Here is a 26,990-nt window from a genome sequence, read left to right on the forward strand (position 1 = left end):
ATACTTTTTACATCCGATACATTTGTATAAATTTAAATACGCACCAATCACATTTGTAGATGTTGAAAGAACATCTTCTACGTATAAATATATGTATACAGATAGAAGACATAGCTTTTTACAAGATAATTTAAAAAAACATATTATTGTTAATTATTTTTATGCTAATGGCCACGAATAAAAAATATAGATATTAATATGTTAATTATTTTTCGATTTATTTATTATATGATAGTTTAACATTTTTGTAATTTTTTAGTTATTGTTAATAATTCGATAATTAAAAATAAATGTAATTTAATGTTAATGTCGTTTATTCACATTTATATCATTATTATCCATGTTTACTTACAGATTTTTTTTCTTGAACCTTGCTTATTTCATAAAAACTTTGCTTATATAAGTGCTTATTTTGACCTTTCTGTCATGCTTATAATCCGGCCTTTAATGATGATAATTTGATGCCAAAGCTGAATAATCTACTTCTACATGGAAATGATTTGTGGTGTGTTATAAATTATGTGCTGTGTTACAGGATAGGGCTGTTCGACGCTACGGCGTTGAGGTACACAATTAGCTTAATAAAATTTTCTCAGGTAAATAAGGTATAGAAATTGCAAGAGGAGCATTTATGAAACTTAGATCTATTCTGAGCAACTCTCAGCTGAATTTACAACTAAGAATCAAGTTCCTAAAATGTTATGTGTATCCTGTATTACTGTATCGATGTGAAACCTGGATCATGAAGGTTAACATGATGAACAAATTAGAAGCCTTTGAGATGTGGTCGTATCGTAGAATGCTCAGAATATCTTGGGTTCAACGCATTTCAAACAGAGAAGTTTTAAACAGAGTAGGCCAAGGCGAAGGTGACTTAATGAAGATGATAAAAAAGAGAAAACTTGAATATCTGGGGCATATAATGAGAGGTAGCAGATACAGGATGCTGCAGTTAATACTCAATGGAAAGATCGACGGAAAAAGAGGAATTAGTCGAAAGAAATATTCATGGCTCCGAAACCTTCGTCAATGGACTGGCTTATCAGCAGATCAATTGTTACATGCCGCACAAGATCGAGAACGATATCGGCAAATTGTTATGGAAGCTACCCACGCCTAAAAATTTGGGCACGGTACTTAAAGAAGAAGAAAATTTTCTCAGGTAGGTGAATAGGTGGGGAACTATCGAATGGCCACCAAGGTCTCCAGATTTGATTTCGTTAGTCTTTTTATGAGATATTTGAATTCTAAGTGTTTCAAAGTCGACTGAATAATGTAGATGAGTTGAAGGAGCGCATCAGAATGGAAATTGCCCCAATAACTCCTGAAGTGATCTAAACCTTAGGAAAGAATTTAGTGTCCGTCTTTCTCATTGCATAACTGCTGAAGGTCGTCAATTTCAACATCTCTCATAATTTGATTGTATTTTACTAAACAGTTATATTGTACTAATATACCAACAGTTTTGGTTAACCCTGTATAAATAAATATTCAAATAATTGCATCATTGCAATGCCGATTAGGAGACCTTTTAAATTAGGTGTCCTGTGACGTCGGTTTGTATTATTAACATGTCGTTTAAATAATAACTTTATTCCATAAATTTGCATCATACTGTATAATTAACTACATATAAATATTACATAGATATATTTATTTTTATTTTTACAGAGCAGTAGGTGCCGAGTACAAATGTTTAAATTTGGGCTCCTACAACTACTTAGGATTCGCCGAAAACTCTGGGCCTTGTGCAGAAAATGCAATCAAATCTATATACCAATATGGCATTAGTACTGGAAGTACTAGATTGCAGTATGGGACATGTGCGTTGCACGATGAGGTGGAAAAACTCTTGGCAGAATATTTGGGAGTAGAAGATTCCGTTATATTCGGAATGGGATATGCCACGAATGCGTTAACTATACCCACATTTGTGTCATCTGAATGTTTGGTACTGAGTGATCAACAAAATCATGCCAGTGTGGTATTTGGTTTTAAACTATCAAAAGCAACAGTAAAGATATTTAAACACAATGGTAAGTAAGCTTCATTAAAAAAATAGTAGGAATGACGTTATATGATTTGTGTTTTTAATTAATTAAAAATAAATTAAAATTATTTTTGATTGATTTTCGAAAAATTAGTTGGGATTAGGTATGTTTCATTATGTAGTAGTATATGATCCGATATTTGGAGATCCAGAAAAGGAATAAAAAAATTAGAAAAACTATCCTGACCAATAAGGGGAACGACAAACAAAATCAGCAGGGTTCTAAAGAAAAACAAAATAGAGACTATAATTTACACCGTCAGGAAAATTTCAACCATGTTACCATCGACAAAAAATAACATTGGAAACCAAGGAGCATACAATAAAAGATTTTCTTGGGAACACCCGGACTTTCCGAGGAAAATTTTTGTCGAAGCTAATCGGGAAAAATATCTCTATACAGAATTAAATTATATAGTGAATTTTTATTTGGGTGTTTTTGGTGTAAAGTTAAAATCTTCGGAGCTACAGAGCAACAATTGAAAAAATAACACGTTTTTGGAGCGCTAATTTGTTTATAAAAGAAATAGCACACTATAAGTGGACTTTGCTTACCTATATTATTAACATATATTATACAATCATAAGATTCGATTCCAGCAATAAAAATGCTGGTAAATATCTTTTCCCAAAAATGGCCTATTTCCGATAATCTGCCCAGACTATTATGGTAGGGAAGCAAAGTATGCTAAATGTGCAGTCACTCGAGCGTTATGGGAACCTATTGGGTTGTGAAGAGTAGGCCCTAAAACCAAAAAACGTTGAGTAAATTTTTCCATTTTAGTGGGGACTTTCTATTTTTAATTTAATTGGTGAATTTTTTTAGATTATAGCGCCATCTATCCATAATTCGAAAAAATGTCTCGAATAAAAGTTACTTACTTATTTTTACGTAAGTAATCCAAATCTGGAAAAAAAATGGGGTCTCCGTAGGAAGTCGTGTTTGGTATTATTTGATAGATTTTTGAAATACATATACCGTAGATTGGGGATACTTTGAACTCGGGGGTTATTTTGATCAAAACTTTAAAAATTAATTATATGCCTCAGGCGTGTGCGCTTAGCCACTGCCGATAACCGAATTTTGCCTAGTCGGCAGCAATGTTACTGTTATTTTTTAGTATTTATGACCATTCGATACCGATACACACGCGTGTGCTAGAAGTACAAGCATTTTTTTGGAGTATTGAGTTTAACATCAATTTTGTTAAGTGAAAAACTTCGTACATATCACGGTAAGTATATTGTTTATACAACGTATTCTTTCATGTAGTGATTAGAAGTACTTTGATCATGAATCTCACTGAAAATAACGTAAGCAGGTTATGGGAGTGATTAAGAGTACGGCGTGAAATTACTGGGGGAAACATTGATCAATACAATGGGCAACATTGTGATCAATGTTACCCCAGACGATCCGTATAATCGTTTTTTCGAACAGATGAAAATATTAATCAAATAAATATTATTTAAACGTATTCTTTCTTGCAGGAAAATGCCCCGTAAGCATAAAAGATTACTTGGCAGCAGAAGTTACGCTGATTACCCTCCAGCAAATTTAGAAAGAGCCATTGAACGGGTAGTTGAAGGTACACTATCTATTAGAGAAGCATCAAGACAATATAAAATTCCCTTTGGTACCCTGTATAACAGATATAAAGGAAAACATATTGGCACCCCCGGACGTCCTACTATTTTCACCAAAGGAGAGGAGGTAGCAATTTTAAAAGCAGCCGCTAAATGTGCTGACTGGGGCTTTCCTTTATCTATTCAGGACCTACGAATGATGGCAAAATGGTATTTGGATCAACAAGGAAAAAACGTGGCTATATTTCAAAATAATCTGCCTGGTATTGACTGGGCATACAGCCTACTTAATAGGCATAAGGATTCGTTTGGGCAACGACTAACAACAAATATTAAACGTGCTAGAGCTGCTGTTTCAAGAGTTACACTAGAAGAGTTTTATAATAACTTGGAGCCAGTAATTAAAGATTTGCCCAGTTCCAACATTTTCAACTAAGACGAATCTAATTTGTGAGACGATCCAGGGAAAAAACGTTGCATATACAAAAGGGGCATTAAGTACCCCGAAAAAGTGATGAATCACTCCAAAAGTTGTACCACTATTATGGTATGTGCTGCTGCAGAGGGAACTCTTCTCCCTCCCTACGTCATTTATAAAAGCATTCACCTGTATGATACGTGAAAGGAAAATGGACCGCGTGGTTTACCTTGCTGCGATAAACCATGCTGCAACCAAGGGACGAGGTATAATCGTACTCAAAGTGGATGGATAGATGGCGTAACTTTTAGAGACTGGTTCACAACTTGCTTTTTACCCCATGCACGACGTTTAGAAGGAAGAAAAGCTTTGATAGGAGATAATTTGTCGTCACACATGGATGTTGAAGTTCTTAAGATGTGTGCTGAACATGAAATTGACTTCATATGCTTAGTTCCAAATTCTACCCATTTGTGCCAACCACTGGACGTGGGCTTTTTCAGGCCAATGTAACAGGCTTGGAGGACGACGTTAACGGATTGGAAATTACAAAATTTGCGACTAAGTACAGTTCCAAAAGATATGTTTTCATCTCTTTTAAGGAAAACATTAAAAACTCTTGACGAAGTCACTCCTCGAGTTTAGAAAGGTGGTCCATCCCAACAAAAGGATAAAATTGCGTCAGCAGTAAAGCGAAACTTAATTAGCTCCTTTCGTTCTACTGGTATTTATCCGTTTTGCCCGGGTGAAGTTTATAAGACATTGCCAACAGAAGACGCTCCACAAGATCCCACGGACGCCGTTGAAAATGTATTAACTGCACTTCTAAAGGAGCAAAGATTTGGAGGACCAGAGAGACCAAAAACAAGAAAAAAGAAACTAGATGTAGCTCCCGGAGCTAGTGTGTCAACAGCAATAATTGAGCAGCAATCAGAAGATAGTTCAGATAAAGAAAGCCACATATCACAGTCAGATGAATCCGAGTCCGAAAATGAATCAGACTTGTTAGAAAATGAAGAAAACTACGAAGTGCAGTCTGAAGTAGATAAGGTTCAAGCAGGTAGATATATTTTAGCAAAATTCTTATCTCAGAGAGGAAAAAAAACTTATATCTATGTCTGTAAAATTTTGGAGGTAGAGCCGGAAGTAAGAGTCATAGGCTATAAATCCATAAAATCCAGCAAGACAGAATTTAAGATGATTGATGCCGACATAAATATCCCAAATTAGTAAGGAGGATATAGTTGAATTTTTACCAAATCCCGCATCTATAGAGTGTTTAGATGGAAGCACCAAATGCATTTTTAAAAAAGACATTAAAGTAGTTGAAGTTTAGTTTAATTTGAAACACGTTAACATACCTTATTTTTCTGTAAAATTCGTAGTTTTTAAGTTGTTGAAGTGCAGTTTCATTTCATTATCATCAAATACATTATTTTCTGTAAGTTTGATATTTTTTTTACCCTAAAAAGTCATAATAAAATAAGATTTGTCAAAATATGTTTCCAAAGTGAATAACATTAGGGATACTTTCATATTAAACTAAAATTACATGTGTGATCAAAATATCCCCATCTACAGTATATCTTTAATCAGGCCCTTTAAATTTTTTTTCTTGAAAAGTATCAAACATTTAGTGTTAATATTTATTGTGTGTCTTGATAAACGAAACCCGAATATTACTGATTTTTTTAGTCGATTTTAACTCTTAGATAAAAGTTTTGTTTAACATTAAAATTTAAAAATGATCAATGTATCCCCATTCTACGGTACACTGTTTTGCATGTACTTAACTTACCTTTTCTTAATCTGACAATTTCGAGTTTTTCTAAGGTTAGATTTTTTTTCGGCCCCCCTTAATAACTCCCCTGCATTAAGAGCCAATATATGGTAGATACGGTACATTTACAGGGTACAAGGTTTCTCCCCATGTGATGATGACGCGCTCGAGTAACTGCAAAAATCCCCGCTTGGGCTTCCCTACCATAATAGAATAAATGATTTTTAGATATGGAACATTTAGAAACGTTGTTAAAAGAAGGAATATATTATGGTCAACCTTATCAAGAAAACAATAATTACAAACCGTGGAAAAAGATTATTATATTTGTTGAAGGGCTTTATAGCATGGAAGGTAAATATGTTAAAAACGTGCAACATTAAATAGCATTACATTACATAACATTAACTAGCATATTATTTTAGTTTATATCTCATCTTTTTTAACTTATAACAAAATACATAACCCGTACCTTAGTTCTGTCGCCAGTGGGGGGGGGGGGGTACAAGGGCCTACTTTATTCAGATGAACAAACCCAAATTTTTTTTATGTATTTTGACTCGTAGAATACGAATTTTTTTGGTAATAGTTCGAGGATTTACATAACATTGATTTTTCGCACACCAAAACATTCTTTTTTTGTATTTTTTGGATCATTCTAAGCAAAAAATGTTCTTTCAAGTTTTTTCGTAGGATGCATAGTTTTCGAGATAAACGCGGTTGAACTTTAAAAAAATCGAAAAATTGCAATTTTTGAACCCGAATAACTTTTGATTAAAAAATAAAATAGCAATTCTGCTTACTGCATTTGAAAGCTTAAGTCAAATTCTATCGGTTTTGATTATTTGTATTGCTAAAAATTAATTCTTTTATTCTTAAACAAAGCCATAAACACATAGTGCTTGAGTGATGTTTCCAATGCATTGCTCATTTAAAATCGAACGAGTAGGCCCGCCGACAAACAGGCTATTTCTACATACGTAACATCCATTAAAACGCATGCATTGGGCATGGGAAACACTATTTGTTTATAGTTTTGTTTGATAATAAAAAAAAGAATGTGTGTCAAGGGCGGATCCAGGGAGGGGGCTATGGGGGCCATGGCCCCCTCCGAGAATTAAAAAAATATAAATTTAAATATTTGCAGTTAATATATGTTTTTAATTTCAAACTATTCAAACACATGTATATGTACAAAACAGGGGATAAATATGTTTTCAGGACGCTTCAAGAATGACAAAGGATGTTTTATAAATCAAAATGTTGATAATTTTACAAAGTGCCAATTGCTAGAACGACCTTGACAGCCATCAAAATCGTCTCAATTTCCATATTCTATACACACAAAGAATAGAAAAGAAATGAAGCGTTACTTGGATCACTAGCACTTGGAACAAAGGAGTTGGTTGGTATTTTCGCACAGTCAAAAGGAATTGTTTTACAAGTATGTATTGCGTTTCATTTTTCTAATGAAAAATATGGTCACAATAAAGGGATGACAGCCCAAAGCCTTGTCACGAAACCTTTAATATCTTTCTCCAAACTCATGGGCAAAGACGAAGTCCTACAAACCCATAAAAAATATCATACCACAAGGAATGCGTTCAGGTTGAGCTGGATTTTCTACAAAGTTATCGTAACCCTCAAAAGTCAATCATTCGCCAGATAGACTCTCAGAGGTCTAAACAGATACAAAAAAATAAAGAAAGAATACGACCAATAATAGGGTCTATATAGTGTTCTCATGTCGATAAAATATTCCTCTACGAGACCATCGTGATGATGGCCTTCTGCTTCTGGACGAAGATGCTGGACCTAGCAATGAGGGGAATTATTAAGGTTTAAAATCGCATCAGAATATAAGACTCTTAAACATCTATCTACAGCATATTCCAAAGCAACATACATTAGTAGCACCAGTCAAAATCAATTAATAACATGTGGTGAAGAAATAATTGAACAAATAATGAATCAGGTTCAAAGTGCAAATAATTGTTACTCTGTCATATTTGACGAAACGATCGACGTATCCCACGTGTAACAGCTTTCTCTAAATTTGAGATACATACACAATAGCAACATTCGTGAAGACTTTGTCAATTGTCAAGTTCCTTCACGCTTACGAGAACCTAAAAATAATTAGTGAAAATCAAGAAAGAGGGAAAAAACAAGGCCTGACAAGAGAAGCATTGGGAAAAATAGTATTAAACTGACTGAAAGAACTTCTCTTGGATATGGAGAAATGTGTAGGAATCGGTACTACGACAGGAATGGTGAGTTTTAAGGCCTTCTCACACACGGTGAAAGTGTGTGAAAAGTGCCTTAAAACTCACCATTGCATTGTAACCCTAATTTTTAAAAATTATCCCCGTAATTTTTCCGTCACCCCCCTCAAAAAAATTTCATGGCCCCTCCCGAAAATCGGTCTTGGATCCGCCCTTGATGTGTGTGTACTTTGTACGCACGTAAGAAGTTATACTTCTATTATAATATAATTTCAACGAAATAAATATACCTACTTAACAGTTACAATACAAAAAATTAACAATAATTACCAAAAATGAACCAAAACTTAACGACGTTCTACACCTTCGTTGCGGGGTATGCCTCTCAGAGGAAAGAGGGGGAAACTTATATGCAAGCGAAAGTTGGTAACAATGCATTTATAGCAGAATACTCAAATCATATGTTTCAGTATTGAATACTTTATAAAAATAAATTATAATAAATTACGGAAATTACCGAATAAATTACGGAATTAATTATAATAAATAAATTAAAAATAAATGGCACGGTAAACAATCCTCATTTTTTAATATGTTGTTCCTTACAAAAAAAAACCTTTAATTTAAGCACAAATAATCAAAAATCGTAAATTTGGGTCAAAAGTTATTAACTTTTTAAGAATTCCCATAAGAACCCATGTTAAAACTTAACTTTGACCCTTAATAGTAATTAAACGGCACGGTAAAACAATTTTTAAAAAACAAAGTCTTAGTTTTTTTAAGTAATCTATAACATACTAGAATTTCATGCAAATCCTTAATTCTTTGCCGAAGGTGTAGAACGTCGTTAACGATGCCAAATATTAAAAAAAAAGAAAAAAGTATGAATTGTCCGGGATTTGAACCCGCAATCTCGCGATTTTTTGCTCTCTGGTCCAATGCTCTACCAACAAGGCCATCAAGCCGCATGCTACTTACCTTTCAGATATACATAATTATACATCACGGTGACAAGTGAAATATAAAAATAGATGTTTTATTATTTTACACCCAAGGAAGACAAATCCAAAGACACAAAATTATAATAAAAAACCTTTTAAACCACCTTTTTCAAATTACGCAAGTTGTATTATTAATATTAATGTTAATAAATGAAATATAAATATTTTGACGTTTCACAATTTGACAATTTACTTTTAACTGCAGTGCCTTAAAAATTTTAAAGCACTAGTGCCTTAAAGTAGCATTTTTAACGCTACTATGGAGTCCTAAAAATTGCATTTTTAACACGTTTGTAGAAAAATATATTTAAAAACACTAATATTCTTTCCACACCTTTTCTGGACTGATACATACATAAATTAAAACATTTTGAAGTATAACTTCAAAAATATAATATGAAAACTATTTAAAAAGGCAGTATAACTATTAACTAACCTTTGTTGTTTCTCTTCCCACAAATTTTAAAACGCAACAACCATACATAACCAAACCGTCAACCGTCCAAACCACAGCTGCGCTACAGCTGCCATATTGGATAATTTTTGACATGTCATTTGAACATCCAATCAGAACAAAGTTATAATGCGCATGCGCCCGGATCGTAGGTTTTAACATATAAAAATTCACACTCATATCGCGCGTAAAGAAGTATAACTTCAAAAATTAATTTTTAGCAATGCAAATAAGCAAAACCGGTATAAATTTAACTTGATCTTTCAAATGCGGTAAGCAGAATTGCTATTTTATTTTTCAATCAAAAGTTATTCGGGTTCAAAAATTGCAATTTTTCGATTTTTTGAAAGTTTAACCGCGTTTATCTCGAAAACTATGCATCATACGAAAAAAATTGTAAGACTATTTTTTGATTAGAATGAGCCAAAAAAATACAAAACATGTTTTGTTTTGCGAAAAATCGCTGTTATGTAATTCCTCACGTTGTTTGTTTATAACAATCTTATCGACATCCGGATCAACTGTTATCCAAAAAAAAAAGAATGTGTGTGTACTTTGTACGCACGTAAGAAGTTATACTTCTATTATATTACTTAAATGAAATTAATATACTTTTTATTTATATTTTGTTTAAATATTAAACTAATTTATACTTAATACTTCTTAAACATTTTTATTAGAACAGTGCCAAAAATTAAAATAATACAAGAATAAAAAACACACAAACACATTAAACAAGCCACAAATGATGTCTGAACATTAATTTTCGAAAATTTTTTTAACTAAATACGTATTTTCTGAAAATACAATTATATAATAAATATACTTACAATCATAAAATGTATTAAAAAAAAACAAAAAAGAAAGTTTCTATTGGGACTCGAACCAGCGCTGATAAGCGTGGTTGGTATTGGAATTCATTCGCCTTCAACGCTTAGCCACGGACACTATGTGTCATTATTTACGAAGATCGACTAACTAAACGGATTAAACTTGTGATATTTTGATATTTTGAAAATTTTGATCAAATTATTTTAATTTTGAATTGAAATGATTTAGAATTGAAAAAATACAACAAAACATAGAGTAAGAAAACAATATATTAGGTGAATATTGATAGAAATTTTGATGGTAATCAAATTATATAAATAAAAGTATTACATACTATGTATTTTGGCAGATCAAATAGGTAGGTTTATACCCATGATACATTAACAATTATTACGTACCTGCTGCTTTTAAAAACTATTTAAAAGTCACTACAATATTATAAACTTTTTTGTTTCTGTCCTCACAACAATAAAACTAATATATTATACATTTGTTTACCTTTACCTTTACCTCCAAACCACAGATGTCCTACAGCTGCCATATCGGATAATTTTTGACATGTCATTTGAACATCCAATCAGAACAAAGTTATAATGCGCATGCGCCGGGCTGATAGGTTTTAATATATAAAAATTCACCCTCTATCGCCGGTAAAGAAGTATAACTTCAAAAATTCGTGTTCTACGGGTCAAAATACATAAAAAAACTTGGGTAAGTCCATCTGAATAAAGGAGGCCGTTGTACCCCCCTGGCGACGGGACTACCTTGTTACACTCCACATCTATATTTTTTCCGATATTTTGAATTGGATCACCACTACATTGAGAATGTCCGTGTCTTCCTCTTTTTGATTTACATAGTAATACTCAGCCAAAATCTATTTTTCCTCTGTTTTTGTCCTCGTGACCTTCAATGAACGAGTTTGGTTCATCCCCTATGAACGAGTTCGTATCCAATAAACAATTTGTTTCTTATTCCACCTTCCACCTCTCATTCCTCTGTTTGTACTATGCGTTCAGTTCAGCCCTGTGCAGAGCATTTCATTTATTACGTTTTACAAATTATTTCTTACATATCGTCAGTTGGTGTGGGTTGTCTTATGCTGGCCACTCACTTACGGATATCGAAGAGGCCGAGCGACTGACCGGCGGTTAATTGAAGCCAAAATCACCACATACATGCAGTTTTTGTAAAGGCGTTGGCACGCTCGATCACAAAACTGCATGTGTGTGCCGTCTCAACTGCAGTTCATTAACTTAACTACTCAAATAACGGCCTTCAGTTCTGGCCTGCATGCCATAGCCTCTTCGATATCCGTAAGTGAGTGGCCAGCATTAGGAAAAGTCTTTAACGTAACCAGTTTGATAGCCTTTATATAGATTAAGAGCTGTGATAGGTCAAATTTGCTAATAATTTTAGGTACCATAACATAAGAGTCTATAACTTATGAGTCTAAAACATATGAGCACCATGTTGTCACTTTTTAGTGGCACATGCGTCGAAAATGGTGCATGACACTTTCCACTTATGGACGGGAAAATAAATTAAAGGGTATCCTCTTTAACACCCAGAATTCAATGTTTTTCATTTTTTAAGTTCTATGTGATTAAAAAAGTATAAGCTTCAGCGCCATTTTAAAGCACCACTCCTTCCCCCTCCCCCATCAAAATCGTCATTTTTCGTTTTTATTTTTTTTTACATGGGATGCAATAAATTTTAAAATTCCAAAAAATTCATACACATAGTTGAGGCTTTTACAAAACATGTCTATTTATATACGCGTAGATTGAGTGTAGATAACCTCAAAAATGTTTTTTATTTTATTCTTGGAAAAAAAGGGTATACCTTTTTTGTGGAACTGGCTGTACGTCTAGTTTTCTTTTATTTTGATTATTTTATCAAACACAATACCAATTTCTAATTTTTTTCATATTTTTTCTTAAGTCTCGCCAACTTACAAAATCCGAAAAACTGCTATGTTATGGGGTTTCAGGCCCGACCAGAGGGGGGGGCAGGGGGGGCAAAATCCCCGGGGCCCGGGGCCCAAGGGGGCCCGGGCCCGGCCGTTAGCAAATTTAAAAAAATTCCTTTTATTAAAATATTTTACAACAGATTGAATTTGCTTGCGGTTTTAATTATGAAATTATTATAAGGAATATTATGCATTTGGAAAAGGCAATATGCAAGAAATTATTTCTTTGCGGAAGAACGCTTCAAAACAGAAGTTTTTTACACAATAATTTATGTTTTGGTGGCCAACCTGAAAACGAGGTTCACAGCACTGAGAGAAATCGAAATGAAATTTTCATTTTTATGGAAGTATAACGAAATGGACGAGAATACGATCTCAGAAAGTTGTGTAAGGTTCGCCGAAGAGTACAATTCAGATGTAAGCAGGGATCTAGTTGATGAAATGATTTACTTGAAAACTGTTAGTAAATCAAACATCTCAGATACGTCGCTGAAACCAGCAAAACTTTTGAACAAGCTCGTGTCCCTTAATGTGACAAATCTTTTCCCCAATGTGTGCATTGCTCTTCGCATATTCTGTTGCCTACCAGTATCCGTTGCTCAGGCCGAGAGATCATTTAGTGTTTTGAGCCGAATTAAGAACTGTTTAAGATCTACTATGGGTCAACAACGATTATCTGATTTGGGACTGTTAAGCATAGAGTCGAAACTTGCAAAAACTCTTGATTTCGACCACGTGATCCAAAACTTTGCGGATATGAAAGCAAGGAAAGTTATGTTGTAACTAACAGTTCTATTGTAAATAATTAAAAACAAAGTGTAATTGTTAAAACTGTTTTAATTTTCTTCCTACCTGTGTCAATAGCATGAGTGTTCACTATTACATATCCCAGTTTATGAGTTATCAGATTTTTGGGAATTTTCGTTCAACTGGGTTTGGGGGGGGGGCCGGTCGGGTCTCATCCCCGGGGCCCGGCCAGGCTCTGGGCGGCCCTGGGGGTTCTTATGGGTTTGAACGTGTTCCTCTCATTTTTGAATGTTCAAAAGAACTCAGTTACTTCAACTTATATATACCCTATAAAGAAAACCTTGATTTTATCTATTTTGAAGTCTATAAAATAGGGAAAATCTACAATATACCCCTAAAAAGAAACAGTTTTTCGGATAATTGAAGGTGCCGAACCTTACGGAAAAATCTGAAAAAAATTAGAAATATAGTGTCTGATAAAGTATGTACACAAATTCAAAAAATATACAAAATATACATTCCACCTAAAAAAAATAAACACGAAAAATAACGTTTTTGATAGTAGAAGGAGGGGGAAGGGGTGATAAGGTAAAATTGCGCTGAGTCTTATGTTTTAATCACATAAAACTTAAAAAAATAAAAAAAATAAATCTGGGATTTACGGCACCCTTTAATTCATTTATCCCGTCAATACGTGGAAGTCGACCAATGTGCCCCGAAAAAGTGACTGGCATAGTGCTCATAAGTTTTCTTTAAGGCTCTACTATTTAAGTTATAGGCTATTATGGTGCCTAAAATAAAATGATTACTTAGCAAATTTCACCCATCCCGGCTCTAAGTCTATAGTATGGTATTGTCATTAATCTGTTAGCTCAAACATGGTGTTACTGTTTCTATTCCGTGTGTCATACTAGACCTGGATCCCGCGTACCAAAAAAAGTTTATTAATAGCAAGCTGAACATTTGTCAATAGCTTAACGGTGTCTAGTCGAACAAACTTTTATGTACGGGAATAATGAAACAGGTGAAGTTTTAGTTGTGGAACAGTTTAAAAATTTGGAACGTCAGATTACGAAAACGTCCCATGTATTTTGTCGGACAGAACATCCAATTCATTTGTTACCCTTTCATTAAACTCTCATGCATAAATCAGACTGCTGTTACTAACCAACATGATTCCTGTCATTTGACATGTTCTTCGTGTTCTACTCATTAAAATGCCCAGTTGGTGATAAACACCAATCTGATTTTTGCATGAGAGTTTAAAGAAATGGTAACAAATCAATTGGAAGTTCTGTCCGACAAAATACATGGAACGTTTTCGTAGTCTGACGTTCCAAATTTTTAACCTGTTCCACAATTAAAACTTTCCCTGTTCCAGTGTTCCCATACATCAAAGTTTATCCGACTAAACACCGTTGAGCTATTAACAAATTTTCAGCTTCCTATTAATCAAATTTTTTTTGGTACGCGGGATTCAGGTCTATAACTTGTAGGACGCAATTGTTGAAAGTTTCTATTAATAAAGCAATAAAGTTTCTTATTAATGTTGTAAATTTCATTTTAATGTAGGTTTTGATGTGACGACGCGCGACGGCAAAAGCTTAAAATTCACACTAGCAAAGCATAGCCGTTACGTTTAGTTTTTAAAAGGTGCAACACTTTCTAAACACTTTTTTACATATATATATATATATATATATATATATATATATATATATATATATATATATATATATATATATATATATATATATATATATATATATATATATAAATATAGAAAAAAGATCAATAATTTATACATCGAATATTTTAAAAAATTTGTTCCCAATATGATTATCTTTAGTATTTTTATTTAGGTACCATATGTCCCCTGCCGAAATTAATAGCTCTCAAGAAAAAATACAAAGCATATCTATATTTAGATGAAGCTCATAGCATAGGAGCTCTAGGAAAACGAGGACGGGGAGTTGTGGATTATTATAATTGTAATTCTAACGATGTGGATATGTTAATGGGAACATTTACTAAGAGCTTTGGTGCTGCAGGTGGATATATAGCAGGGAAGAGGGTAAATATTAACTCATTTTAAAGTGCATCTAAAACTTTTAATCGACATAAAAACAGAATATCGTCGGCCTCATATGAAACGTGCCTAAGTCCAAATTAACAAATTTTACAGGAGACGAAAAAACTGATTTAAATAATGATTTTGACTTAAAACTTTATCTTATTTGACATGGTTACTTAGAATAGTGTCCGTCAGCCTTCTCATAAATATTATTACTTTAAAAATAGAGTTAGGCAACGTTAATTTTTAAAATAAGGACAATTTTTGGAGTTAGGCACATTTAATAATGAAAATTATGAACAAATATGCTTAACTCCATAAAAAGTCGCCAAAAATAAACTGTGAAAAATGCTAAGTCCCACAAGAAAAACAAATGTGGGGTTTTAAGGATAATAATGCTACTTAAATGTTGCTAACACAAAAACTATAATAATATGATTAAATTGAACTTACCTTCAATAAGTTTACACTATTTTCATGAAGATATGTTATCTTGTAATACTTTTCTTGAAGATATAACACAGCAGCGCAGCAAAAGTACATCTAATCTCAATGACAATGATGGACTTTAACAAGTTTCATGTGATTCACCCAACGCCGTGGAGTTGGATAGAATTCTTTTTTGTGGTTCTAGCGACATTTATTGAATTTTTTGAACTTTTTGTCTTGCTATGCATGCGTACCATAAATATTAATCAGATGGCGCAGAAATCTCATGTTTGCTTATTTTGGGACTTATGCACTTTTCATATGAGGCTGACGATATGTTTGAGGAAAGTAAAACATAAACTAATGCTTCAAATAGGACGTTAAGCCATGTAAAAATGGCAAATTAATGACAAATTTGTCTACTATTTACTGTCTACCGTTTATTTGCCGTTTACTTTTTTCGGTATATAAACTTAATTTTTTTTTTGCAAATAAACGAACTATGTCATTACGTTGTCACTAGCTTCTTACTTACTTACTTGCTTACTTACTTACTTACTTACTTACTTACTTACTTACTTACTCCACGCATCCAGTTCTCCGCGTCTATAGCTTTCAGGTCTCCTGCTATTACTATCTCGCCACCGGAGGGCGTCCACGTGGTCTTCTTCCAGTTGAAACTTCCGTTTGCTTAATTCGTAGACACATACATGTCTTTCACGCAAAGCCTAATCATGAATACTCTACCACAAATTCAAGCTTTGATGTCTATTTACCGATCCAATGCAAACGGTATTTTTGCCTCAAATGTTCTACTCTCAACAAAACAACGGCAAAAACTCTACTGGACCCAAAAAATTGTCATTTAAGATTCTTCTGTTCTTTATGTGAGTCTCCTAGCCTCAGATATTTAAATGAAAAAATAAACGATTTATCAAAAAATCAAATACCACAAGAGAATTTTGACGCCTTAATTCATGTGACAAAAAAAGTCAATGATAATTTGCCAATTTTCATCGAGACATATATGATTTATTAACCAAAAATGACGGCAAATTAGACTATCTGAAGTGAAGTGAAAACTCGTCTCTGACAAAAAAATTGACGAGATCCATAAATTAAATAACCTGCTAAATCCTGAACATCTTTTAAAATCGATAAGGCAGATGGAACAAGATATCTTCAATATATCGTCAGTTTTTTTCGGCTGTTCCACTGACACAATTAAAGTCCAAGTCCAAGATTCAAATTCATTTAGAGAGGCTCTCTTCAAACATAAGTGAAATATCAAATCAAATGAGTAACCTTTCTAACAAACTACCTGCTATACCAACGAAGAAAGAGGTAGTGAAGAGAAACATAGTATATGCCACTACAGGTACCCAAACTGAAGACATTCATTTCGAAGCTGGTCCAGCCAAAAATCAAAAATTACAGAAGATAGATGTCACTTTGTCGTTATTAGCAACTTAACCCCAATTTACACCCCTATTCAAGTAGTTCACTACATTAAAGAGAAGCTAGATATTAAGGAATATATTCGATGTTACGCCCTACTTCAAGACGCCAACACAGCAACTGGTCCCTCATTCAAAATAGGCATAAAATCAAAAACGTCCATCGACTTATTATTTAATAAGGAAATTTGGCCACCTGGTGTCAACATTAAATGGTCCACAGAATCATCATACTCTGAACCAAAGACTTCATCTGAACAAAATATGAATCCGAAGTACATCAGAAGCCCGGTTAGCTTGGAAAATCCAATTACCATTCCAAGCAACAACAAAAATGAAGTTGAAAACACAAATATATTTACAGACAAGCAGGCCATCACAGTTTGCAAATCCAAAGAGCCTTTCCGTTCCCATATCAATTTTATTAAGAAAGATACTTTGGAACCATCCATAAATTTGGATCCTTTAACACCACCAAGAGTTAGACTAACTAATAACTCGAACAGTCGATACCTTCTTGCAAGATTAAGGGAACCGGATATCTTAAAAGCAATTAAACTACATCTTGCTTTTCTTCACGACCAGCCTTCTTCTGTATTTTATGATGGATACACCAACACTAGCGTGAAACTCTTTTTGGCTTCCGAAGGACTACCTACTAAGACCGAAGAACTACGAAAAGTTCTTCTAGAATTTAGCCATGCCTACGGAATTGGTTCAGCTGAAGTGGAAGCTGATCTTGCCGCTTATAGGTCCTACCTCAGTTCGGAAAGAATTATACACCTACAAAAGTCAAGGGAATGCCACCGAAGCTATTATTCCACTGGCTCTCCAAAGCGAAATTCTTAAACATCACGACGTGTTCTGAGGGACTAGAAACCTCAAATTATTTTAGTGATGACAACTTTGGCATGGTTCTGATTAATATTCATTCTATAAGAAATAAAACTGATGAATTATTTTTGTTTCTGGAGGAATTAGGATTTCCCCCGATAGTTGCGGTTACAGAGCACTGGCTTGAAGTCAACGAGTCTTTTTTTGTAGAAAAATATACCACAATTGCCAGGTATGATCGTCCAAGTTCGGCTCATGGAGGCACCCTAATTCTCTCTAGAAATAATGATTTTTCTCCGGTAACAAAATACGACTTTTTGTTAAGTGAATCCGTCTTTGAGTTTTCCTTAGTTTATAATAAAAATCTTAATCTTTACATTATTTGCATTTATAGATCACCTGACTCTGCCGTGGACCTATTTTTTCAGAACCTGCTAAATTTGTTAGATGACCTGCCTCATAAAAGCAGAAAAATTCTATGCGGTGACTTTAACATTAATTATGCTGCTGCTTGTGCTACCCAAGTGTCCCTGGTCAACATATTTGAATCGTATGGACTCTCAATGCACGTTAATTCTCCTACAAGGATTACAAAAACTACATCTACCATAATCGATTATATTGTCTCAGATTTCTCACCCCTTGATGTCTGCTCTACAGTTATTAATGCGGGACTATCTGATCATGAAGCAGTGTATACGAAGTTTAACATCTTCAGAAAACCCTCCTCAAAACCCAGACGTTTAGGTAGGATTTTTCCGCCCAGAATTTTCGTAAATTCCAAAATTTATGCTTAACTTCTGAGTGGCAGTTTCCTTCTATGGACGTGGACTATAATTTCAGTGTTTTTCTAGATAAGCTTATCCGCATCTTCAATAAAGCTTTTCCTTTAATTCCTATTAAGCCAAAACATCGAAAACCTTGGGTTACGAAAGGTATCCGCATATCAGCCAAGAATATGCGTTCACTTCTATACATCAAGAAATTTACTACCAATGTTTCTGTCACTGAATATATCACGAAGTACAGGACAACATATCTAAAACTTGTCAAATCAGCTAAAAAAGCCTATTATCAAAATCGTCTGGGAAGCTCTAAAAGTGTTGCAAAAGAAACTTGATCTATAATAAACGATCTTCGAAATAAAACTCACACAGCTCAATAATTTTCCCTTCCAAATACTGAGAGTCTAAACGATTACTTCGTTAATGTCAGTAAAAATATAACGTCAACTATTTTGCCGCAAAAAGATCCCATTTCCTATCTCCCTAATTCAAGAAAGGTCTCGAATTCATTCTTTTTAAAACCAGTCGATAACTCTGAACTGACCCAAACAATCAATAGTATCAAAAGCAAATCATCCTGTAGTACTGATGGAGTATCTATAACATTTTTCTCTAATCTCACAGAAAATGTGTTGGAAATCCTCGTCTCACTAATTAATGATTCCTTCGAAAAAGGTAAATTTCCAGAGTGCCTAAAGACAGCCATTATTATTCCTCTTCATAAGGGTGGCGAAAAATCTAATGCCTGCAACTATAGACCTATTGCCTTACTACCGGTACTCTCCAAAATTATTGAGAGACTAATTAAAACTCGACTTATGTCTTTTATCGTTGATAACAACATTTTATCTCAAAATCAATTCAGCTTTTTAACTAATAAATGTACCACTGATGCCATGTTTTCTGTAATACATGAGGTTTATCAAGCACTAAACAATAATTTTTATACTGCCACTGTTTTCTGTGACTATGCCAAAGCTTTTGATTGTGTAAATCACGACATCTTGATAAAAAATCTAAATTTCTATGGAATTAGAGGTATTTCTTTGAATTGGTTCCAATCCTACTGGAATAATAGGAAACAACTAGCTAGAGCAAATGATACTGACTCTAGTCTCAAAAACATTGTATGTGGAGTACCGCAAGGTTCAGTATTGGGTCCTCTTCTGTTCCTTATCTTTATAAATGACATCACTAATTTAAAAATCGATGGGAAAATTTTTCTTTTTGCTGATGAGTATCACTTGGAGCAACTCAACTATAGCATTTCTTCATGAAACTATAACTTCGGATCTACTGACGATAAAGACCTGGTCTGACTCTAATTTACTCTCTTTTAATGTAGATAAAACAGTAGCATTATCCTATAAAGGAGCTCTTCAACCTTTGCCTCTTAATAACTGTCAGATCAGTACCGTTGATTCTGTAAAATTTCTTGGTATTTTTTTAGACAGCAACCTCAAATGGTCCCTTCATATCGATTCGTTAAGTAAGAAACTCGCCTCAGCTTGCTTTGCAATAAGATCTGTCTCAAGGGAACTCAATTTAGCATCTTCTAAAATAACATATTTTTCATTATTCGAGTCTCATCTTCGATATGGTCTTCCTTTTTGGGGTTCTAGTCCAGCTGCTCAATTTGATATTACTTTTTAAATTGCAAAAAAGAGCAATAAGGTATCTGTTTGGCCTCAGAAGATCTACACATTGCAGAAGTTACTTCAGGAATCACGGAATTTTAACACTTCCATCTTTATATATTCTAGAAACGGTTTGTTTAACTCGTAAACACCTTCATGCCTTTCCAGCAAGGCTCAATCATCTTTACTACACCAGAAATTCAATCTTTGATATTTATTTACCGATCCCATGCACTGAGTTAGTAAAGAAATCTATATTATATTTCGCAAAAAACTTTACAACCATCTGCCTTTACAACTTAAATCTGCAACATCTTTCCCAAAATTCCGTAAACTGACAAAAGCCTATCTATCTGAAAGACCATATTATTCAATAGAAGAATTTCTTAATGAATAACTAAGAAAATTGGGTTTCATATGCAGTAGCTTAAACTGTCAATTCCTATTTTATTTGTTGTAAGTATGTTCAATTTTCAATTTGCAATGTAAATAAATTTTGCAATTAATTGTTTTTGTCTTTGGTTTTATATCTTATTTATTGTATATTGACGATTTATCTAATTTTATTGAATTGTAGTTGTCGTTTGTTATTTCTTGTTGATATTATTTTTCTTTTGACTGTATGTAAGCTTTGTCCATAAAATTGTAAAAATTTTCAGTGACAATAAAGCATATTTCTATTCTATTCTCTATTCTATCCCGTCCACTGAGCTAGTAAAAAATCTACATTCTTCTTCTTGTAGTGTCTATCCGTTTCGGATTTTGACGACCATCATGGCAATCTGTATTTTGCACACTGCTGCTCTAAAAATATTTGTAGTGGTTGTGTTGAACCACGTACGTAGATTTTTCACCCAGGAAATCCTTCACCTTCCTGGTCCTCGCTTTCCTTCTACTTTTCCCTGCAATATTAGTTGCAGCAGTCCATATCTTTCACTGTTCCTCATCATGTGACCGAGGTAATCGATTTTGGCTGTTTTTATTTTGATTAACAGCTCTTTTCCTTTTTGAGCTCTCAGCAAAACACTCTAATTAGTAATGTGGTCGGTATAAGATATCTTCAGGATCCGACGATTAAGCTACATTTCCAAAGCCTCAATTATCTTGCAGGTGGCGTCTGTGAGAGTCCACGACTCAACTCCGTAAAACAATATAGGAAAGATATAACACCGTAATAACCTGACTTTTATGGGTATTAAATCTACATTATATTCCACAAAAAAACTATAGGTACGACAATTACTTCCCTTTACAATTTAAATCTGTAACATCTTTCCACAAATTCCGTAAAATGACAAAATCCTATCTATCTTAAAGACCATATTATTCAGTGGAAGAGTTTCTTAATGAATAACTAAGGAATATATTTAGGTGGCATATACATTAGCTTAAACCTACACCTCGTCCAATTTACTTACCGTTGCACGTCATCCGCGCCATAGCCTGTGACACGATACCAACACGAAATATTTAGGCGGTGGGTGTGTTCTTTTTTAGAATCAAAATGATTCTAAAGAGGAACACACCTACCGCCTAGATATTTCGTGTTGGTATCGTGTCACAGGCTATGGCGCGGATGACGTGCAACGGTAAGTAAATTGGACGAGGTGTATTCAGTTTTTAATGTTGTATTCGTAGTAGGTATATTAAATTTGCAATTTATTTAAATTTTGTAATATCCATATTGTTTTTGTTTTACTTTAATACATACATACATAATCGATTGCCTCTTATACCCACACGTGTCGAGGTTTCTTCTTTTATATGCTACTCTCTGAAAATTTACGCCACTTCTTTCTATCTGCTGCCACTTTTGCTTCTTGCCACGATGTTCCTCCTTTCTTGAGTATTTCGTTTACACTAGTGTTCCAGTTTTTCCTTGGTCTGCCCCTCGTACTTTTATCCACTGCTTTGGCCTCCCATGCCATTTTCACTTGTCTGTCACCACTCATTCTTATCGTGTGTCCAGCCCATTTTAACTTCTTTTTTTCATTTTTTTCGTTGAGCGATTTTACCTGTAGTTCATGTCTTATATCTTCGATTCTTCTTTTGTCTAATCTTCTTGCTCCCATCACTTTTCTTAAGTATCTCATTTCTGTAGCTTGTAATCTTTTCCTTTGTCTGTCATTCAGTACCCAGTTTTCTACCCCATATATTGTAATTGGCATATATACGGTTTTATATTCTGTCATTTTAGTTTTACTCGATATTTCCTTTTTGTTCAGGAACTTTTTATACAGTGAATAATAAGTTCTCGTTGACAATTTTATTCTGTTTCCAATTTCATCATATTGTGTACCTTTGTCGTTTAACATTATTCCCAAATATTTAAAGAGGTCTACTTGCTCAATGTTTTGCCCTTCGATTTCAATATTCACATTTAGTGCTTTGTTGGCTATTGGGATTACTTTCATTTTCTGCATATTTATTATTAAGTTATAGCTTTTCAGTTCCTCTGCCCAGATTCTAATATTATCTGCATGAGCTTTTCAGTTCTTGCAACTAGAACAATGTCATCAGCAAATGCACAGGCTTCAATTTTTATTTGTTGCAGATTTCTATACCCTTAGCGCAATTTTTAGTTTTTATCCAACACTCTTTAATCACTTCATCCATAACAGAAACGAATAAAAGTGGGCTCGGCACTCCACCTTGCCTAACCCCATCGTTATTATAAAATTCGTCTGAAATTAGGTTACGTGTCCTGACCTGATTTTTGTGTTGATATTTTACTTTCATTATATTTTATTTTTTAATATTGACGATTTATCTAATTTTATTAAATTGTGTTTTGTTATTTTCTGACTGTATGTAATCTTTGTCCATAAAATTTTAAAACTTTCAGTTACTATAAAGCATATTTTATTCTATTTGTAGGAGTTGGTTACAAATCTTCGGCAACATACATATGCTTCCAAATATAGTTGGGCGGTATCTCCTCCAGTTGCTGCCCAAATAATGGCAGTTTTAAGGATACTCATGAAAAAAGACGGCACTAGTGATGGTAGGAACAGAATTGAGAGACTATCACAAAACACAAGGTACTTCAGAATGCGATTGAAACAGATGGGTTTAGTTATTTATGGAATTGATAATTCCCCTGTTATACCTCTCCTAACGTATCACTACTCCAAGTTTGTGTAAGTAGACTTTTTTAAACTATCTTTGACACAAAATAAAGAAATTAAGGTCAAACCGGCAAACAGGTGTACTAGTATGATAGAATTGATCCAAAAGATGGCATAACCCAGACATCCAAAGTGAAAGTTATCCTCCTACACCAAATTGTTCTATATGGTCCACATAATGTTCAGAAAAAAGTCACACCATTTTGAGCGTCGGGCTTGGGGGGGGGGGGAGAGGGGGGAGAAATCGGTAAATTCGTAGTTTTATTCGTTTTTCGTCAATATTTCTAAAACTGTGCGGTTTAGCATGAATAACCCTTTATACAACAATGTTATACACTAAATTTGAAATAAAAAAGGTCCTATGCATACGGTTCCAAAGTTACGGAGGTAGTATAGTATAATTGGTCCAAAAAAAAGCCTAACCCAGACATCCAAAATAAAAGTTTTCTTCCTACATCAAATTGTTCTATATGGTCCACATATGGTTCAGTAAAAAGTTACACCATTTTGAGCATCCGGTTTGGGGGGAGATGGAGGAGAAGTCATTAAATTAGTAGTTTTTTTTACGTTTTTAGTCAATATTTCTAAAACCATACTTTAGCGTAAACAATGTTCTATAAAAAAATGTTCTACATAAAATTTAAAACAAAAAAGGTCCCATGCATAATTGTTATAAAATCAACGGTTCCAGATTTACGGAGGGTGAAAATTGGAGGTTTTCGACACTTTTTATATTTTTTTGGGAAATTGATGATAATTTTGGGTGGTGAGGTTGACGTTTCTTCAAGGGCTTATCACTAACATGCCATCGGCCACTGAAATAGCAAATTTGATTTATAAAACATAATCCTGTTTAAGAAAATCAGTAGGGAATTGCCCAAGAAATATAAAAAGTATCGAAAACCTCCACGTTTCACCCTCCGTAACTCTGGAACTGTTAGTTTATAACAATTATGTGTAGATATTTTTTGTTTTAAATTTTATGTAGAAAATTTTGTATAGAACATTGTTTACGCTAAAGCATAGTTTAGAAATATTGACGAAAAACGTAAAAAAACTACTAATTTACCGATTTCTCCCCCATCTCCCCTCCCCAAAGCGGACGCTCAAAATGGTGTAACTTTTTACTGAACAATATGTGGACCATATAGAACAATTTGGTCTTGAAGGAAAACTTTTACTTTGAATTTTTAGGTTAGGCCTTTTTTGGACCAATTATACCATACTACCTCAGTAACTTTGTAACCGTTCATTTTAGAAGGATTATGCATAGGGCCTTTTCATTTCAAATTTAATGTAGAACATTTTTGTATAGGAGCTTGTTTATGCTAAATCGTACAGTTTTAAAAATATTTACGAAAAACCTAAAAAACTACTAATTTACCGATTTCTCCCCCCTCTCCCCCCAAACCCGACGCTCAAAATGGTGTGACTTTTTTCTGAACATTATGTGGACCATATTTATTAGAATAATTTGGTGTTGGAGGATAACTTTCACTTTGGATGTCTGGGTTTGGGTCTAGTTATACTACATGTTCTCAAAAAAATTTGATAGTGTGTAAAAAAATTTTTAATAATCAGCTAAGTACTTTCAACACATTACGTACCATCATCAGAGCTTTGTCCTATTATAAAACCTTCATAGAAGAGCAATTCCTAAACAACAAAATAAAAAGCAATTGTTGTTGCAGTGCAATAAGAATTGCAGAAAAAACAACTCCAATTAAGGACAAAGTACTCTTTCATCATGAAAACGCAACGACTCACCTCTCCGCCATCACCAAGGTCAAATTGGTCGAATTTGACTACGAACTGCTATCTCATCCATCGTATTCTCCGGATTATTTGGCAATGTACGACTTTTTTTGTTGCCAAACTTGAAGAAGTTACTAGCCGGGCAGAAATTTGAGTTAAATGAGGAGTTCATCACCGCCACGGAAGCCTATTTTGTAGATACCGAGAAATAGCTATTTGTATAACAAGGGAGGAAAGTGCTTCTTTTCCTCCCGAGAATGAAGTTTACTGCCCGACGCGTAGCGGAGGGCAGTAATCATTCAAGGGAGGAAAAGGCACTTTACTCTCATGTTATACATATGGTTTTTCCACCTTCCTCAAATTAATAAGAATTCATTTTTCATTTTTACTTAATTTATTTATGTAACTAACCAACAAAATTTATTAAAACTAAAACTAACAAGTAGGTACAATATAACTGTCATCTGTCAAACATAAGTCAAGTTATTAATGTAAACATTGTTAAATCAAAATAACAATTTACTGTTTTTTACCATTCTGCAAAATACAGGGTGTTTTATAAATATACGTTAAAATGTATAGATACTTACGTAATAGAAAATAGATATTGTACAGGGCGTCAATAAGTTATATTTCATGAATAATGAAATACCATGACGTCACTTTTACTTTTCCTCCCTAGGGAGGAAAAGTACAACTTTGCTCCCTACAATCAGGTCCGGAAAAGTATACTTTCGGTAGAGGTAGGTGGAAAAAGTATTTTTCCGGAGGGGTTAAAAAAGGTGGAGAATCGCTGGGTGACGTGTATCGAGTTAAAAAGAGATTACGTTCAGAAATAAATCACCACTTTTCCAAAATTTTCATTTTTCGGTTGAAGGCTAAGTACTTGTCGGACCGCACTAGTATTAAATCATATTCTGCATTTATGAACATTTCAATCTTTTTGGCTTCGATTTTTAACATTTATTGTTTTAGGTATTTGGTTCGAAGGCTATTGCAAGAGAATATTGCGGCAGTAGGTGTGACTTATCCTGCAACGACTTTCTTAAAAACAAGAATAAGAATTTGTTTATCTGCAGGCCATACCAAAGATCAGCTGGACCATGTTCTTCAAGTACTCGACAAGATTTCAGACGAAATTGGCTTAAGATATTCAAGAATACCCATTGAAAACACACCGGTAGCATGGGATGATAAAGAAATATAAGACAGGAAAATGATGCTTCATAATGAGTGGAAAGATTGTATTTTTAGACATTTTTAATAAAACAGACTACTATTACCTAAGGGTAACATGTTATATATTTTCAAACTTAGGAAATAAATTCATGTTTCAATAGTTTTTGATACATCAAAATAACTGATCAGAACTGAAGTACCTATAATAAAGCCCAATTATATGATAAATTTTCTAATACTCGTATATGCTCTAATATTGTAATAGCAATTTGGGAGTAATAGTGAATGGCCAAAATAAGAGAAGTGAAGAAGTAACAGAACGAATACTAGCAGGCAACAAAACATACTGGAGATATCATAGGCTTATGACAGACAAGAACTTATCCATAAATACAAAACTGAAAATATACACAGTTGCAATGTGCCTCACGGAAAAAGATGAAGAAAAATTGAGAATATTCGAAAGAAAAATCCTCAGACGAATTATGAGCCCGATTAGAATGGACAACGGAGAAATGAGAAGAAGAATGAATTCACGAACTAAGAGACATAATGAAGGTAGAAGATATAGTTAGATTTATTAAAGCACAGAGGCTGAGATAGCTGGGACACATAGAGAGAAAGAAAAACGACCTACTGATTAAAAA

The 26,990-nt window shown here is 33.8% G+C and overlaps 1 protein-coding gene across 2 annotated transcripts in view; it reads left to right on the top strand.

The window, feature by feature from the left end:
* LOC114336013 (serine palmitoyltransferase 2-like) overlaps nt 1-26,451 on the top strand; it is a 49,560-nt gene extending 23,109 nt beyond the window's left edge. For both annotated transcript variants that reach the window (XM_028286323.2, XM_028286317.2), the window contains exons 3-7: nt 1,672-2,036; nt 6,064-6,189; nt 14,928-15,139; nt 23,159-23,421; nt 26,140-26,451. In XM_028286323.2, the coding sequence (XP_028142124.2) occupies nt 1,672-2,036; nt 6,064-6,189; nt 14,928-15,139; nt 23,159-23,421; nt 26,140-26,371 (1,198 nt within the window). In that variant the 3' untranslated portion in view covers nt 26,372-26,451. The remainder of the gene's footprint in view (nt 1-1,671; nt 2,037-6,063; nt 6,190-14,927; nt 15,140-23,158; nt 23,422-26,139) is intronic.
* Nucleotides 26,452-26,990: the final 539 nt, after the last annotated feature.

This window comes from Diabrotica virgifera, chromosome 1 (genome assembly GCF_917563875.1).
Source record: "Diabrotica virgifera virgifera chromosome 1, PGI_DIABVI_V3a".
Classification (NCBI taxonomy): domain Eukaryota; kingdom Metazoa; phylum Arthropoda; class Insecta; order Coleoptera; family Chrysomelidae; genus Diabrotica; species Diabrotica virgifera.